This window comes from Molothrus ater, chromosome 9 (genome assembly GCF_012460135.2).
Source record: "Molothrus ater isolate BHLD 08-10-18 breed brown headed cowbird chromosome 9, BPBGC_Mater_1.1, whole genome shotgun sequence".
NCBI classification, from domain to species: Eukaryota; Metazoa; Chordata; class Aves; order Passeriformes; family Icteridae; genus Molothrus; species Molothrus ater.
This window is the reverse complement of record NC_050486.2, coordinates 27,927,593-27,941,989: the sequence shown is the minus strand read 5'-3', so window position 1 is coordinate 27,941,989 and position 14,397 is coordinate 27,927,593. Positions and strand designations below refer to the sequence as shown.

Below are 14,397 nucleotides of genomic sequence, written 5' to 3'. Positions count from 1 at the left end.
TCCTTTCCTTTCTCAGGTCCTCTCTCTGCACTCCTTGATCTCAGATTACTTTTGGAAACAGTCTGAAAAGGAGTCCCCATTCAGTGAGACTTCATACAAATTTAGGGTAGTTCAAAGGTGCAACCAAAAATTAAAAACACCCAATTTCTTCTCCAACACAGCACAAATATGTCTAAATGCTCCAAGACTGGTAAGTTATGATAATGTTGCTTGTGCTGGCAAAGGGGTTGATTTTTTTTTTCCTTTTTGTTGTTTTTTCTCAAACAGAATTACAATTTTTGTTGTATGAAGGTAATCTAGCTAATTGTATTTATATTTTGAATGACTCAGATGTCTGAGACTAATTTCCTCAGATAACAGTCACTTCTTGAATGTGTCAAGTCTCAGCCACTCTTTTCATTTGCCCTGCTAGCTGCATGGGAGAAGTGGAGTTAATAGCAAAGATGAGCCATCAAATGGGGCCAAAAGCATGGAAATTGATGCACATTTTGTTGTGGAAATAAAATTTTAAATCCCCCCAAGCCCTGACAACCACTATACTCAAATGTTGCTGGCAGCCTTCTCCACTTAATAAGGAACCTGTTGTTTTTAAAACTCAGTTGGCAACATAATAGACAAGAAACAGAAAAAAAGCTCCCTTGGAGCCCAGGCTAAGAAATGCCACTATTGTATATTGTCATCAGCAGGTTGACTGACAGCAATGGAAACTGATTGACGTTATTCTCTTGCTTTTGCAAGAGAATATCCTCTGATAAAAACTTGTCTTTGCTTCTGCCTTTGGCAGATCAACCCCTGTGCTGCCACGCTGATTTAGATATGTTTTTAAAAACAAGGCTATGATAGAAAAGGATGAAGCGGATATGATGAGGTAAATCATTGCTACTCCTCCTCTGAGAAGACCAGCTCATCTTTCCAGCAACCTCAATTTTCTGGGGCTACTCCTTTGTACAAGTGAGAATTGCCCTGGCCCTTGGCCGATGCAGTGGAGCTCCTCATAAATAAATCTGATGGAGCCAAACCTCTGTTGCTGAGGTTACAGCACCACTATCGGCTTAAAACACAGCGTTTGTGCTTAACACTTAGTTCATTAACGCGCCCTGTCCATTGGCTCGTTTGGATCTATTAACATAATTGTTCTCTCTAAACAACTGGGTCATTCTCTCTGCCCAAACAGAAAATCAAAGCTGGCTTCGACATTTTGGACAAATCACACAGCCAGATAAAAACATGGGCTCCTCTATAAACTCACCCAGGCTGAGGTTAGATTAAAATCTTGTGATTCCATTTAGCATCGGCCTTTAAGTGACACCCTCTGTGGGGCATATTTGAAAACAAATGAGATGGCTCTGGAGCTTTTTCTGTTTTAAAAGTCCTGTCTGCCTCTAAAACCTAAAGCAAAAATATTTTCCCAGCCTATTTTGATAATGTTCTTCTCCTTGCCCTGAACAGAAGGGCTCACTTTTACCCTATTCTCTCCTGGTCTGGGATGTAAAAAGGAATATTCCCCTTTTCAATTTCTCTCATGTTGGTTTCCCCTTTTACTGGTTTCATTTTTTTAGGTGACATTGTTCTACTCGCCAAACCTGTAACTTTAACAGAGGGTGACAGGGTGACCTTGACGACAGATGTTCCTGTGGCAACAGATGGCACTAGCAAACCCGAGAAGCTGCTGTATGCCGTCTCCCTGCCACCTGTGCATGGTCAGATTGAGCACATCAATTATCCCGGCGTGCCCATTTCCAGTTACAGCCAGTTGGATGTGGTGGCCCAGAAGGTCTCCGACGTCCACAACAATAGCCATGGGGCCAGTAAGGAGGCACTCAGGTGAGAACACCTCCCCTTTGCACACCAGTGTGCTGAAATCCCTCATCCAGGGAAGGGTTAAGTCTGCCTCTCCTTCTCCCCGTACCAGTTGGTGCAATATTTAATGACTGATGTGGTTGTGGGGAAGAGGCTGGCGCAAACAGTAACACGATGTAATTTTATCATTACAGCAATTACATACTTTATTAACTGTAATGGTGAAGTTGTATGGCCAAAGGCAATAGGAGTCTCACAGGCTTAGGAATGGGGTGTAACCAGGTAGGCTTTCATACCAATTAGCAAGTGAAATCAAACGATTTAAGTACATATAAAGAATTTACCACGTTTCTCAAAGATGCCAGCGGTGGAAAAGGAAAAGCAAGAATTCCCCATCTGCAACTGTTGTTGCTTTCTGGGCAGTTCATTCTCCTGAAGGGGAAAAAAAAATAATAATCGTAACATTGTCTGAAATGATCAGGAGAACTTAATCCAGATGGTGGTGTCATTTCTAAGAAAAAGCATATGTTGGCCATTATGATACTTAAATATAATGGTTTTACATTCCTCTAGTGGGCACAAAAGGCACACAACAGAGTTGGCGGGGTTTTTTAATCTTCTGAATGGTGGCAGTGGTGGTGGAGTGGTGGGAGATTTTATCTTCCAAATGGTGTGTTTCCCAGAAGACATGGCAAATTCAATCGAGGAGAGCCTGCTGTAAAAGCCATGCTCCTGTGGAATGTAAATTTGTGCCTTCCTCCAACCAGTAACAGTGGAGAGGTTTAATTTACTGCCCCCTTCAGATGATCATCATTTTTTTATATTCTTCTGGCTTCTTTTTTCTTCTTCTTTTTTTTCTTTAACATGTTTTTCTTTCCGATTTGCTTTAAAAGTTATTTACGCTCCCTTTGCAGCAAAGTGGGCACTATAACTAATTTTATTCTTACCATGATTAACTATGAATAATTTCCTAAGAAATGAGTCAAATTAACAAGGGGAAGAAGGAATCAATAAATCATGAAAGCAGCCTATTTCTAAGTGGGGTTAAAACCACCATTAAATAAATCACAGACTCTAAATGATGACCCGCTTGGACATGAGAGGGGGAAAAAAATGTCCATTTAAATTGCAGTGAAAGGAAAAAGGAAAGTGAGGGCCAACATCTGTGGCCCCCACACACTGCACAAGGAGGGGGGCACAGGAGAGGGAAGGAGCTCCAGAGAAGGGCCCTGGGACAAGGCAGAGATGTGGTTTCCCTGTGATGGTTGCCACAGACCAGCTGTGGGGAGGCAGCCAAGCAGGGATCAGAAAAGCTCTGGTTTTTGGATGTTTAGGCAGAAGTGTTGTTTAATAGCACCTTCTGCCTCCATCCCTGCTCTGTGCGGGAGCTCAGGAATGCAGGGGCTGACCCAGCCTTGCTTGAAATATCTCAAATATTTTCACTCCTCTTTGATATTTTATTTTTTTTTCATTTGTCTTCATGAGGTTAGTGACAATTTAAACTACTGGGAGACCATTCCAGCACCAGGCCCATCGTGCTTCTTAGCTGGTTTATGTCACATCCTTTTAATCTTGCATTAAGGATCATACTTTGCCTGGTGTCATGTTGAGTGCAGTAATGTTACCTAGAGCTAGATTTCCATCTTTCTTGTTCATTGAGACTTGAAAATTTTAATTTTGTACAAGGAATACCATCACTTTTGCAGAAGAGTGGCTCATCCATCTTCACACCAATATGTTAGGACATCTTTAAACTGAAATTGGGTAGAACTTTCCTCCTTGAGTTTTCTATGGGAAAGAAGGGGTCAAAATGCTTATTCCTTAGTTAAAAGGAAAAAATAAAAGAGGAAAGGAGAAGCAATTCTGCTTGTAACCTCCCGTTTGCAATTCTTTTTATGATCTTCTCTCCTCCCTGAACACATTATGAAATGGCCCCAGCTCCCTGCTCACTGGGAAGGGGTACCTATTGCCTTGTGTTATGGGCTGGTTTTTCAGCTGGTTTAAATCAGGATATCTCCATTTGCTGAAATGATGCTGTAGCCATTTAAACTCTGGCTTATAAAGTTACTTCATAAAGTTGCTGAGAGAGTCTCTTTCCTAATGTGCTTTGTGGTCATGGGAGCTTATCTCCTTTTTTTTTTTTTTTTTGTGACACTGGGAAATATTCCATTGATTCAAGCTGATGTTGTGTCTCAGAACTTGTTTGTCCTCTCTCTCTTTTGCCCACCTGGCTGCTGTGGACAGGATTTGGTTTGGGTCTTTTGGCAAAGCTGTGCATGGGAGCACAGGGCCCCAAGGCACAGCATTCTCTCCCTGTTTACAACATCCCAAATTACAGGGCTTCCACCAAAAATCACCGTGAACCAGGGAAGCCTTGTGCCCTCATCCCTCCCTCTGAGCTGGCACTGAACCAGGGGAAGCACAAAAGCATCTTCATCCCAGTGTCCTCCGTGCTGGTCTCAGTGGGTGCATCGTGCTTATCCAGTGCTTCTGCACTGGGTTTAATCTTGGTCTTGTTCTTTAATAATAAATGCTGCTGAACAGAGTAGTGCTTACAGAGCAACCAAGAATGAAGTCTGTTTTTTCTGTATAAACACAGCCCGGTATGTGTCCCCAGGGCAGGAGGACATGTGTGGGAGGGCTGGACCCATGTGATGACCATGGAGTGTGTCTCCATTTCCTGCTGCTGGGGCAGGGGGGCAGAGAGCTGGGGGCATGGGGAATGGGCAGAGAGGAGAGGAGCAGCAGCAGGACCAACGAATGGATTCTGAAGAGTAGAACTTGAGTGGATGGGCCAGTTGTCCCTGCTGGGTGCCATCTCTGCCTCTCTCCTCTTCACAATTCCTTCCAAAAAATGAATTTATGGGCAGGTAGAGGATTGAATAGCCCAAGGGTGTCAGTGGCCAAGTTGTGCCCAAGGATCATGCAACCTTGGCCTCTCTCAGATATGAGGGAGATGCCTGTGAAAAGGAGGATGTAAGATGAAGCCAAAGGAGAGGGCACCCACTGGCTGTCTACACCACAGGAGTGTACAGTGGGTCCAACAGCTCTGCAGGAGGACTGGGATTCAGGAAAAGAGATGGGGGACTTGTCTTTCAGACATGAAGGAGTTAAAACACAGGGATTAAAAAAATCCTTTAGAAAAAACCCCACACTCACACACACTCACACACTCACACACTCACACACTCTCACAAAACCCTGCACCCTAAATTAATTTCTGCTGGTAATCTATATCGGGTTAAATAACGCCTCATTATTCTGCAACACAGCTGAGGCTTCTCAAAATGTTTATCTTGTTTTGTAACTGGTACCTTCTGGCATATTCCAGTGCCAACTCTCCTAGCTCTTGCTATATTTCATTCTCACTATTTTTGGAATGGAGCTGCTGGTTCCAGGTGATTTAATAAATTGCTTTTTTTTGTGTTCCTTTTAACTTACCCATCTGCTCAACACATGCGTAACTTGCAATCTGTCGGCAGTTTGCAGAAAGACAAACTGTCAGAGCTGCATGCATTTGACAACTTTGTTCCCAATTAGATTAGTGGTAATTTTAACAGATTTCAGGGCAATCGAAAAAAGGGATGACATGTTATTAAAGCATCAATTTTGACAGACCCAAGCACATACAATTTCAGTGTAAATTATTTTAAATGCTTTAATTAAAGCTATGAAAGATTTACCCTTTTAAGCGGTAAGTGATTGCAAGACAAATATAAAGGGAAAGTGGATAACAGAGTTTCCTAAATGGTTTATGCTGCGCATGGCAGTCCACAAGTCACCACCACCATAATCTATGACTGTAATGTTGGAGGCATAGTTAATTATTCATAGCCTCATCTCTGGAGCAGACGTGATTAAGAACATGAGGAGCATTCAGAGATCCAAGCAGTACCTATGAAACCAGAGTTCAAGCCCCTCTTAGATCAGATGCTGTTAGAAAAGAGTTTAGGGATGTCTAAATGGTGGATATTGGTGAAGGTAGTTGATATTTTCATAAATGGACTTTCATTTTTGTCCCAGTTCTGCCCTGGTTTAGCTGGCCAAAGCCCAGTGGTCAGGGTGATTTGAGACCTAGAGCAATTGGGAATTTTCTATACTTGAAGACACTTTACAGGCTGTACAAGTCCTGTAAAAAAAAAAAGAAAAGAAAAAATACATCATTTATTATTTAAACAGCATACAGCACTCTAAATTTGTCACTCTAGGAGCACTCTACCACATGTGTAGCCCATTTAACCATTTCAATGATTTTGTGAATTATGGTCCCCTTCCAGCATCCTTTGTTCAGTCAAAGCTGACCTTGGCTTCGTGGTGAGAGGGATGGACTTGGCCCCTGTTTCCCAGACCTTGGGTCCCAGCTGGAGGATCTTTGGCTTCCCTGCAGTCACACCTTCATTCTACACTGAAATGTTGGTCTGACTTGGAGCTGAAACCTTCCAGGATGGTTGTTCCAAGGATTTAGTTTATTTTCTGTGTGGTGTAAACCTGTCTAATTTTCAGACTGTTAAACATGAATATTGCCTTCCTGTGTAAACTGTTGGTCCCACAGCCTGCACTGAAAGTGTATTTCATTTTAATTCAGGGTTTTGTAGGGCTTCCTGTTGCTATTTAGAGTAAAAAGCAACAAGCACACTGTCCCCACCCTTCCCTGTTTCTTAAGACCAAGCTTGTATGCATCTGGTTTGGGTTTTTCTTGTTTTCTTTGGAGTTGTGTATGGCTTGGTATGACTTTCAGAACAGCTTTAAAGGGTGTTTTTTGGATGTTGCTGACCCATAGTGTTGAAGTACTAAAATGCAATGGAAGTGAGAGAAGTTTCTCTAGTGGGCACTGCAAGAAGCTGGTCAGAGCATGAGATTTCTTTCTCTTTCCAGCAGTTTGGATGCTGGAATATGGAGTAGTTTGTAAGTGGCACAAGAAGTCCAGCAAATATGACAAAATTCTGGTGGAAGTGTCTTACCACCTTTGGGGCTGTTTTTAGTCTTGATGCATAGTGCCAGTCTGTTCTCTGCTTTGCTGGTCTATGAACCAAACTTTGAAGTATTTCACAGTTGGGACAACTCCTAAATCCTCTCAAATCCCTTCCTCTATTCTTCTCATCTGGTGTGAATCAGTGAGGCTCTGTTTAATCCAATTAACCTACTCAAATGTACACCGGTTTAAGATCCACCTCATGTGTCAGTCGATGAGCACTGGCCTCTTGGGATGTTTGAGTTTGTCACAGAAAATTGCCTTCCTTCTTAAAAAGGGAAGGAGACAATGCATCAGAGATTAAAGTGAAAAAACAATATTCTCCTTGTCATCCCCCAAATCTGTGATGTTTGAAGGCCACCAAGAGGATGGGGCCAAGTGATGGGTATGAAGCAGTGATGGCAACTGGAACAGATTGTTTCAAAGCTAATATCAGACCACTCATGCTCACACATATCCAAGTGCCTGCACTGAACAATGGCATGGGAATCCTGCCCAGAGGTCCTTCACCTGGCACAGCCTCTCAAAAACCCTTTTGTTTATATTTTCTCCTTGCCCTGGTGTAGCCATTTGTATATGAAAGACACTGTTGTATACTGGGGCCAATTTAATAGGATGAAACACTCCATTGGCACAAGGGATGCGGTAGGAAAATTGGAGACTTTTATTCCATTGGTACAAAGTTAATTGCGGTTTTCTTTTCAGCAGACCAAAAAGGAAGCCAGTAGGACCTGTAATGCAGTGGGACCTGTGTACAGTGGTCTTCTCACATAACACTAAATAGTATTGAATGACAAAAATATGTTATTGAGACTAAGACTTAGCAGGCAGATAGGATTCTGTGGTCTTCTCCTTGCTCATTAGCACTTCCCCTTCTGAAGGAACTCTAATCATTCTGGGTCAAAGCAGCATAGGCTGGAGATTGGAGAGATCTCTTCTTCCACATGAATTAGAGTTGTGATAGGGGCACAAAGAGCTAGATGTCTGAAAAACCTTCCAATTTTTAGTAAGCTTACCTGAAGATTGTGGGCTGCTTAGAGTTTCTGAGATCAAGTCACTGGTGAAGGTGTTTCTTGTAAACTAAGCAGAGTCATAAAATTGCTTATTTAATCAAGTCACATACAAAGCAGAACAAAATCCCCTGCTTGCATACATATCGAGCTTTTCTGACTAATCTAGTTTATAATGTTTTGCAATTAACAGGCCAGTCCTCATCAGCTGATAAATAATTAACAGCTGTTGTTTCTTCTAGGGCGTGACATAAAAGGCTTACATAGGACAAAAAGTAGCTGGAGTTGTTTGCCAAAACTCTGACCAAACATACATTTACTGCCGAATGAAAGCAACTTTCTCTGAAAAATGGCACTTCCTCTTTAAGAGTCTGCCAAACTTACTAGGAAAAAAGTATTCACCTCCTCTTTGTGTCAGCCAGGTCTTGAAAATCTAAGGTGAAGGCTTCTCTTTTTTATTGGTGTTATTCAGACAAATCAAGAACTCAAATGTAAACACAAGGGTGTTTTTTATGAGTCACCTACATCTTGCTAATATCCATAGTTTTCCTGACATTACACACAGGATTGTTTGCTTTTTGCTCAAACCCTTTAGATCTGGGAGGAGAGAGATCTGAATGCGATGAGATGTAACCACCCCTAATGGGTTTAAACAACTGTAGCAGTCTAGTTGTTATTCATCTCAAATAACTCAAAATTGACTTACTGTAGATTCTGGTTACAAATGAGAAGAGATGCAGAGAACAGATCATTTGGGAACTCCCTTTGACAGCATCTTGCTGACTGTCTCAGCAGCCTGCAACTCATTTATTTTCTTACTTGTATCTGTTTTAAGTGAGGGGAACGTCTGTGTGAGCCAAGAAGACCAATAAGAGCAATACCTGCAACTGAATCCTTGCTGGAGGAGAGGTCGGTGCCTTCCTCCAGAGCTTTTCTGATTTATTTATTTTTGTGCTACATATTCATCAAGCAATTACAAGTGTTCTTGGCTGAGAGAGGGGGATGACTCCTGTTTACAGCACACACAATCATCTATGATTAAGCAAGTTCTTACCATGCTCATGCAAAAGTTCAGTCTCCCACTTAGAAAAGGTTTACACCTGCTGTAAAGGTTTGCACTGCAACAAAGAAGCACGTTACTTGTCCATGGTTTTTATCCAATAGTTTCACTAGTTTGTTATATATCCTAACTTGAAGCCAAGGAGCATCAGAAAGAAAAGGTTTAAAAACTTGAACATGTCTCCAAATTAAAATTGTGAAGCTATTGTAGACAGTTGAGGATAGCTGTGATGTATTTGTGGCAGAGAGTGTCACTGAAGAGGTTTTCTGTAACATTTTGTACTGTTTGGACTTTCCTAAGTGTTGCAGGCTTCTTGCCCAGGTATATCGGTTTGCTGTAATACAGCCAAGTGACCAAGGTGTGAAAAACTAAGGCCAGGTCAGTATCTGGCAGGATGGGATGCAGTCTCCCAGCCAACGGGGGATGGTTGGAAGTGATAATTACTGCTATGAGAGAGCTGAATATAGTTGCGGATTCTTCTCTTTTTTTTTTTCTTTTTTTTTCTTTTTTTTTCTTTTTTTTTTTCTTTTTTTTCCTATAGAAGCTCAAACGTGAATGCGTGCTTTGGCCACCTACTCCAGATTCTCTCCTCTGCATACTGACATCTCATGTCGACTTGAGTTCCACTTCTCTTACCTGTGGTGAACCTCTCAGGATGTCTTGACTCAGCATTGGAACCTCATCCTGGTACTGGCATGTTTGTGTATGGTGAAAAATAGAGATGTTTGTTTTCTGTGCCTTGCCAGCACTGAGACCACTTACCCCCAGCTGTATATAAATATTGAAAGAGCTGGAGATAAATCTTGGCTGATTTTATGCCCCAGGGTGAAGATGCAGGCTCAGACTTTGCTCTGGACCCATGTTGCTTCTTGCAGGTGAGATGGCAATGCCAATCTAAGTGACTTTGTATAAATAAAGGATGGATGGATGGATGGATGGATGGATGGATGGATGGATGGATGGATGGATGGATGGATGGATGGATGGATGAGTGGATTATCTTCTCCATGGATGGGATGAGACCTCATGTTGGTGGCCACAGAACCATTTCAGCTGTGGGTCTGCTGTGAGTCTAGTTTGTGCTAGGCTGGACCACAGGTCACTTCAAAACAAATGTTCAGCTTCCTAGCTAGAGCAGTCCAGCTATCCTGATCTGACACCAGAGGTTCATGCAGACATTTGTTTACTAATCTACAATAGAGGGAACTTCTTTAGAGGTGTCTGTTCAAAGCAGCAACGAAAAACTCCTTTGCTGTATTCCACTGGGACTGTTTGGTTCAAGAGGAGCACAAGTTGTCTATGATTCTGCCTCTAAACCATGGTGCTAAAACCAGGATCATTGCTGGTTTCTGTTAACTGCTTGTGTCTTATAAATTCTGGACTAACCACTGCAGTAATGTGCTCACAACCTGTGTCACCAGTGGTTGCAGTTCCCTCAAAGCTATCAGGAAGGCTGAACATGTTGTCAAGAGTAGCTTAGACCAGAAATTACTTGAGATCCTTAGCTAGGAGTGGCCTGTATGTGAACAAAAAACCTGGAAGGTTTTTGCCTCTCATTTCTTTTTGGTAGCAGCTTGGCTTTTATTCTTTCGCACCCTTTATCTTTTGAGCTTCCCTGAAATCAGATTGTGCATCATCCTGCAAGAGCAGGGCTCTGTCTTTCAGAAAAGATGGATTTTAAAATTGGAGTAGCTCTCTCCTTCCCACTGGGATGGAGAAAGCCAACTGGTAATGGGGTCTCACCCATGTCCCCAAATATTCCTAAGCCTCCAGGTACATAAGCAAGGCCTCCACCTTACCCAACAAAGGAAGCCCTGTGCCTTTAAAAGCCCTCCTCGTGACGGGTGCACACTTTTCTGCTTATTCTGAACTGACAGGTTTAACATGTCGTTTGCCTGGTCACCGGAGAGAGGCACCTCTGGCAAAAGTTCAGAAGTCAGTGTTTTGGAAAGATTGGTTTGACCAGCTCTGAAGCGAGAGCAAATCCCAGACCAAAGGCAGTCAAATCTTCAACGACATTTAACCACTGTGGTGCTGTAGCTTGCTGACATCCTTTTAACCTGGAGAGAAGTGTTCAGTGCACTTAAACCTTCAATTTTATTTATTGTTTCTTTTCTGCTTTGTTGGCAGGGGAAACTTGGGGTAAAGACAGGATGTTTTGACTTAATTCTAGTTAATTAATTAGCTTGCATCTTGTTTTGGCCCAAGACTACAGGACAGACAGCAATTTTTGATCTTGCCTTGATATCTAGACTTCTATAATATATAGTGTTGCAGTAAGGATATATATTCCCTTAATGCCTCTGCAGGGCTTGTTATTGAAATGATCTTAAGATTCACCACATCTTGTTTTGTAAAATTGCCACATCACAAACTTCTTCTTCTCCCTTGATATTTATTTACATTGAAGGGTAACAATTTCTAAAAAACAAGAAAACAAACAAGAGCATGCAAACAGTTAATAGCAAGTGGTGCCCAAATTACATATTTCTTAAACTCATGGCCTACTTTACTAATCAGTTGTCATAAGATGTCAGATGGGGACCCATCACTGAAGAATTGTAGAATGCAGCCAGTGAAGCAACTAATTAGTTGGGCAGTGGCATGGAGGTGTGTGTCCCCAAGGAGCTGAAATGATCAGAGCAGGTGAAGAAAGTTTGGACAGATCAGTATCTCTGTGGTATAAAAGCCAACACTTGGCTGAATTCACAGGGATGCTGAGGGTGAGGGCACCACGGGTCCTCCTTGGGGACACGCATGGTGGGGAACTGCAGCACCGCTGCTTCCAGAAAGAAAGACAAGTCAGCTGAATTCTTGGAGGAGCATGACCTGAGATGTGCAGGGATTAGAATAGCTGAGCAGTTTCTGGTTTCAACTGGGAGAGCTGTAGCTCTCTGGTTTATTTGCCAACTCATTCCCAAAGCCTTTGCCTCCCGGTCACTGCAGGAGTCGGCGCTGGTCATCGTCTGTGGGCACCAGACAAGTGGGCACCACCCTTCACTCCCTTCTGTACTCCCTTCAGGAAGATGGTGGTGATTGAGCCAGCAGAGCAGAGGAACCGTTGCCTCCTCATGCAGCTGGGGACAAAAGGCCTCAGGAACAAACATAAGAACCTCTCTTGTGGACTAAAAGATGTAAAAGACTAAACACTTATAAGTGTCCCATATACTCCTTTAACACCAATTGTTTTAAAAGTGCTCTGTGACTTGCTTCCCTTTTCCCTTTATCCTGCCCCAATACAGGTGCACCCCTGCTGCACTCATGGAATTCTGTCCCCCTATTCAAACTCCACAGTTGCAGGAGTGGAACAAATCCTCTCCAAAACTCCTTACATCAGCAAGTCACTCTCTTTCTCAGCAAAAATGAGGATTTCAGTTCTTGCCCCTTCTCTTAGGGTAAGCTGAAACCCAGGTATTTGATTTGGGATCTTTAGTGCAACAAGTCCTCAGGAGAAAATCTTCTTTTTGGTGCTTTGATTTCCAAAATGTTATTGTACACTGCAAGAAGAGTCACACAAGATTGATGCATTAAGTATTAGTAATATTTAACTGTCTTGCTGTACAGATTAAGGATGGTCACGTCACAGGAATTATCATGAAATTCCCAGACCTGGAAGTCACTTTTGAGCCTTACCCTTGCAAAGGCTTGATTCAGTGCATTAGACTACTACCAAATGTGACAATCCAGTGCTCAGCCTGGACCCACAGTTTCAGGACTGACCAAACCCAGGGGAAAGGATGCTGTTGGAGGACGATATGATCATGTCACCAAGGCTGGCAGACAGGTCCGGAGGATGCCTTGCACAGGGAGTTTGAACTAAATGCCCTGGCAGAACAACACTCAGCAAGCCCACACAAATGCTGTCTGGAGCTGTAAAAGTAAAAAGACACCAGTTCCTTCCATCCTGTTGAATTCAGGCAAGGTACTTACTTGAGGGACAGATTCTTGGTTCCAAAAAAGCTGCTTTGACCTTTGAGCTGCCAAATTCCTTCCCCCATTACCTCCCATCTTTCTTTCTAGTGTTGCACAGCTACTCTGAGTCATTGTTTATCTAATTTAATTAACATTTGCTAGTGCCTGCAACCTAAAACACTGTCTTAAAACATTTGCTTGAAAAGCTTCCTTGTCCCAGAGCTGTCATTTTTAACATGATGGATAATGGATAGAAATAATTATCCTGAACAAGGTTAGACAGCTTAAATGATTTGAGTTTCAAGGAATTAGTAAGCTTAGCTAAACATCTTATTTTTCAAGACACATTAATAATAAAAACACAGCAATGTCCATAATGGATTGCAAAATCTGTTCTCTACTAAAATTTTTGTGATCTCTCACAGGTTTAACACCTTCATCCAGGAACGTTTAAATCATACATGGAATCACAGAATATCCTGATTTGAAATGTGCCCACAAGGATCATCAAGTCCAAGTCCTGGCCCTACACAGGACATCCCCAAGAATCACACCATCTGTCACCATGTACATCATCAACTCCTGCATTGAAAGGACTTTTGAACCCCAGATAAGATGCTTCCAGGGCTGTGGAGAGCTGGTGTCCAGCTTAGGTGGTCCAAGTGGGAGGGCAATGCATGGGTCATGGGAGGACCTGGATGCATAGAAAGCCCCCAGAACAGCTCTGGAACAGGCTAGAAGAAATCAGAAGGCAGAGACTTGGTACAAACAGAGTGAGCTATTTCAGCTTTACAAAGGTATAAAGCAGAGTAGAATTGGGCTCACTGCCTTTGTATTATTTCCCTAGTCCATAATTTTGGGGAAAATACAAGTTTTGAATTAATCACTGACCTTTAGCTTTGAAGAAAAACAGAACTTTGGCATTGAAATTGCCGAAAAATAGGAGTAACAATTTGCAATTGCTTAATTTCCCTCCTAGAAAGCCAGGTGCAGCCAGGCCTCCTGGCTTTGCACTGCGCAGAAGTGAGCTCTCCTCCAGGGACACTCAATCCAAGGCAGACAAAGAAAACATGGAGAAAAACAAGCACCTGGCAGAGAAATGCCAAGCCACAGGCAACAGGATATGGGAATGTCCCCTCCCTGCCCTGCTCATTGCACTGTGACACTTTTTAAATAATGACCCTCCTGCACCAGGCAAAATGCACAGACCTGATGTTGTTCCCCTTGGTTTGGAGCAGGGGGTCACATCCTGCTGCACATCAGCCACATTAGTGCTCTCAAGGACTGCCCACACATCCCACATGAGCACAACCCCAGGAGCAGAGTCTGGGTTATGGGCTCCTGCAGTCGAAATTGCATCAATATGATGGAGATTTTCACATAAGGTAGGTTTTTGTTTTTCTTTAATTATCATTCTAGAAGTTTTACATCACTGGGGCCTTTTTAAATAAAAATCCCCACAAAAAAAAAAAAAAAAAAAAAAAAAAAAAAAGACTAAAAAAGCAAAAGGCCCTTTTCACTTCTGAAAGCAAAAGAAAATTTTCTTGGAAAATTTACCCACTTGGTAAAATCCAGAGTTTTGCTTTGACCCTCACTTTTTACATTTTTAAGATTTCTTTTTTAAAGATCTCTGCATTGGAGTA

The 14,397-nt window shown here is 42.4% G+C and overlaps 1 protein-coding gene across 1 annotated transcript; it reads left to right on the top strand.

Annotated features, from left to right (window-relative positions):
- Positions 1 to 109: 109 nt before the first annotated feature.
- Positions 110 to 13,511, top strand: LOC118689744 (FRAS1-related extracellular matrix protein 1-like). The gene is made up of 4 exons (XM_036388177.2): positions 110 to 190; positions 1,560 to 1,824; positions 9,384 to 9,717; positions 13,180 to 13,511. The coding sequence occupies exons 1-3, from the start codon at positions 169 to 171 to the stop codon at positions 9,442 to 9,444; spliced, it is 348 nt and encodes a 115-aa protein (XP_036244070.1). The 5' UTR covers positions 110 to 168; the 3' UTR covers positions 9,445 to 9,717; positions 13,180 to 13,511.
- The last annotated feature ends 886 nt before the right edge of the window (positions 13,512 to 14,397 follow it).

Coding starts and splice junctions, on each gene's coding strand:
- LOC118689744 (XM_036388177.2), top strand. CDS start 169: ATGTCTAAATGCTCCAAGACTG. Junction 191..1,559: donor GTCTAAATGCTCCAAGACTG/GTAAGTTATGAT, acceptor TCATTTTTTTAG/GTGACATTGTTCTACTCGCC. Junction 1,825..9,383: donor GCCAGTAAGGAGGCACTCAG/GTGAGAACACCT, acceptor TTTTTCCTATAG/AAGCTCAAACGTGAATGCGT.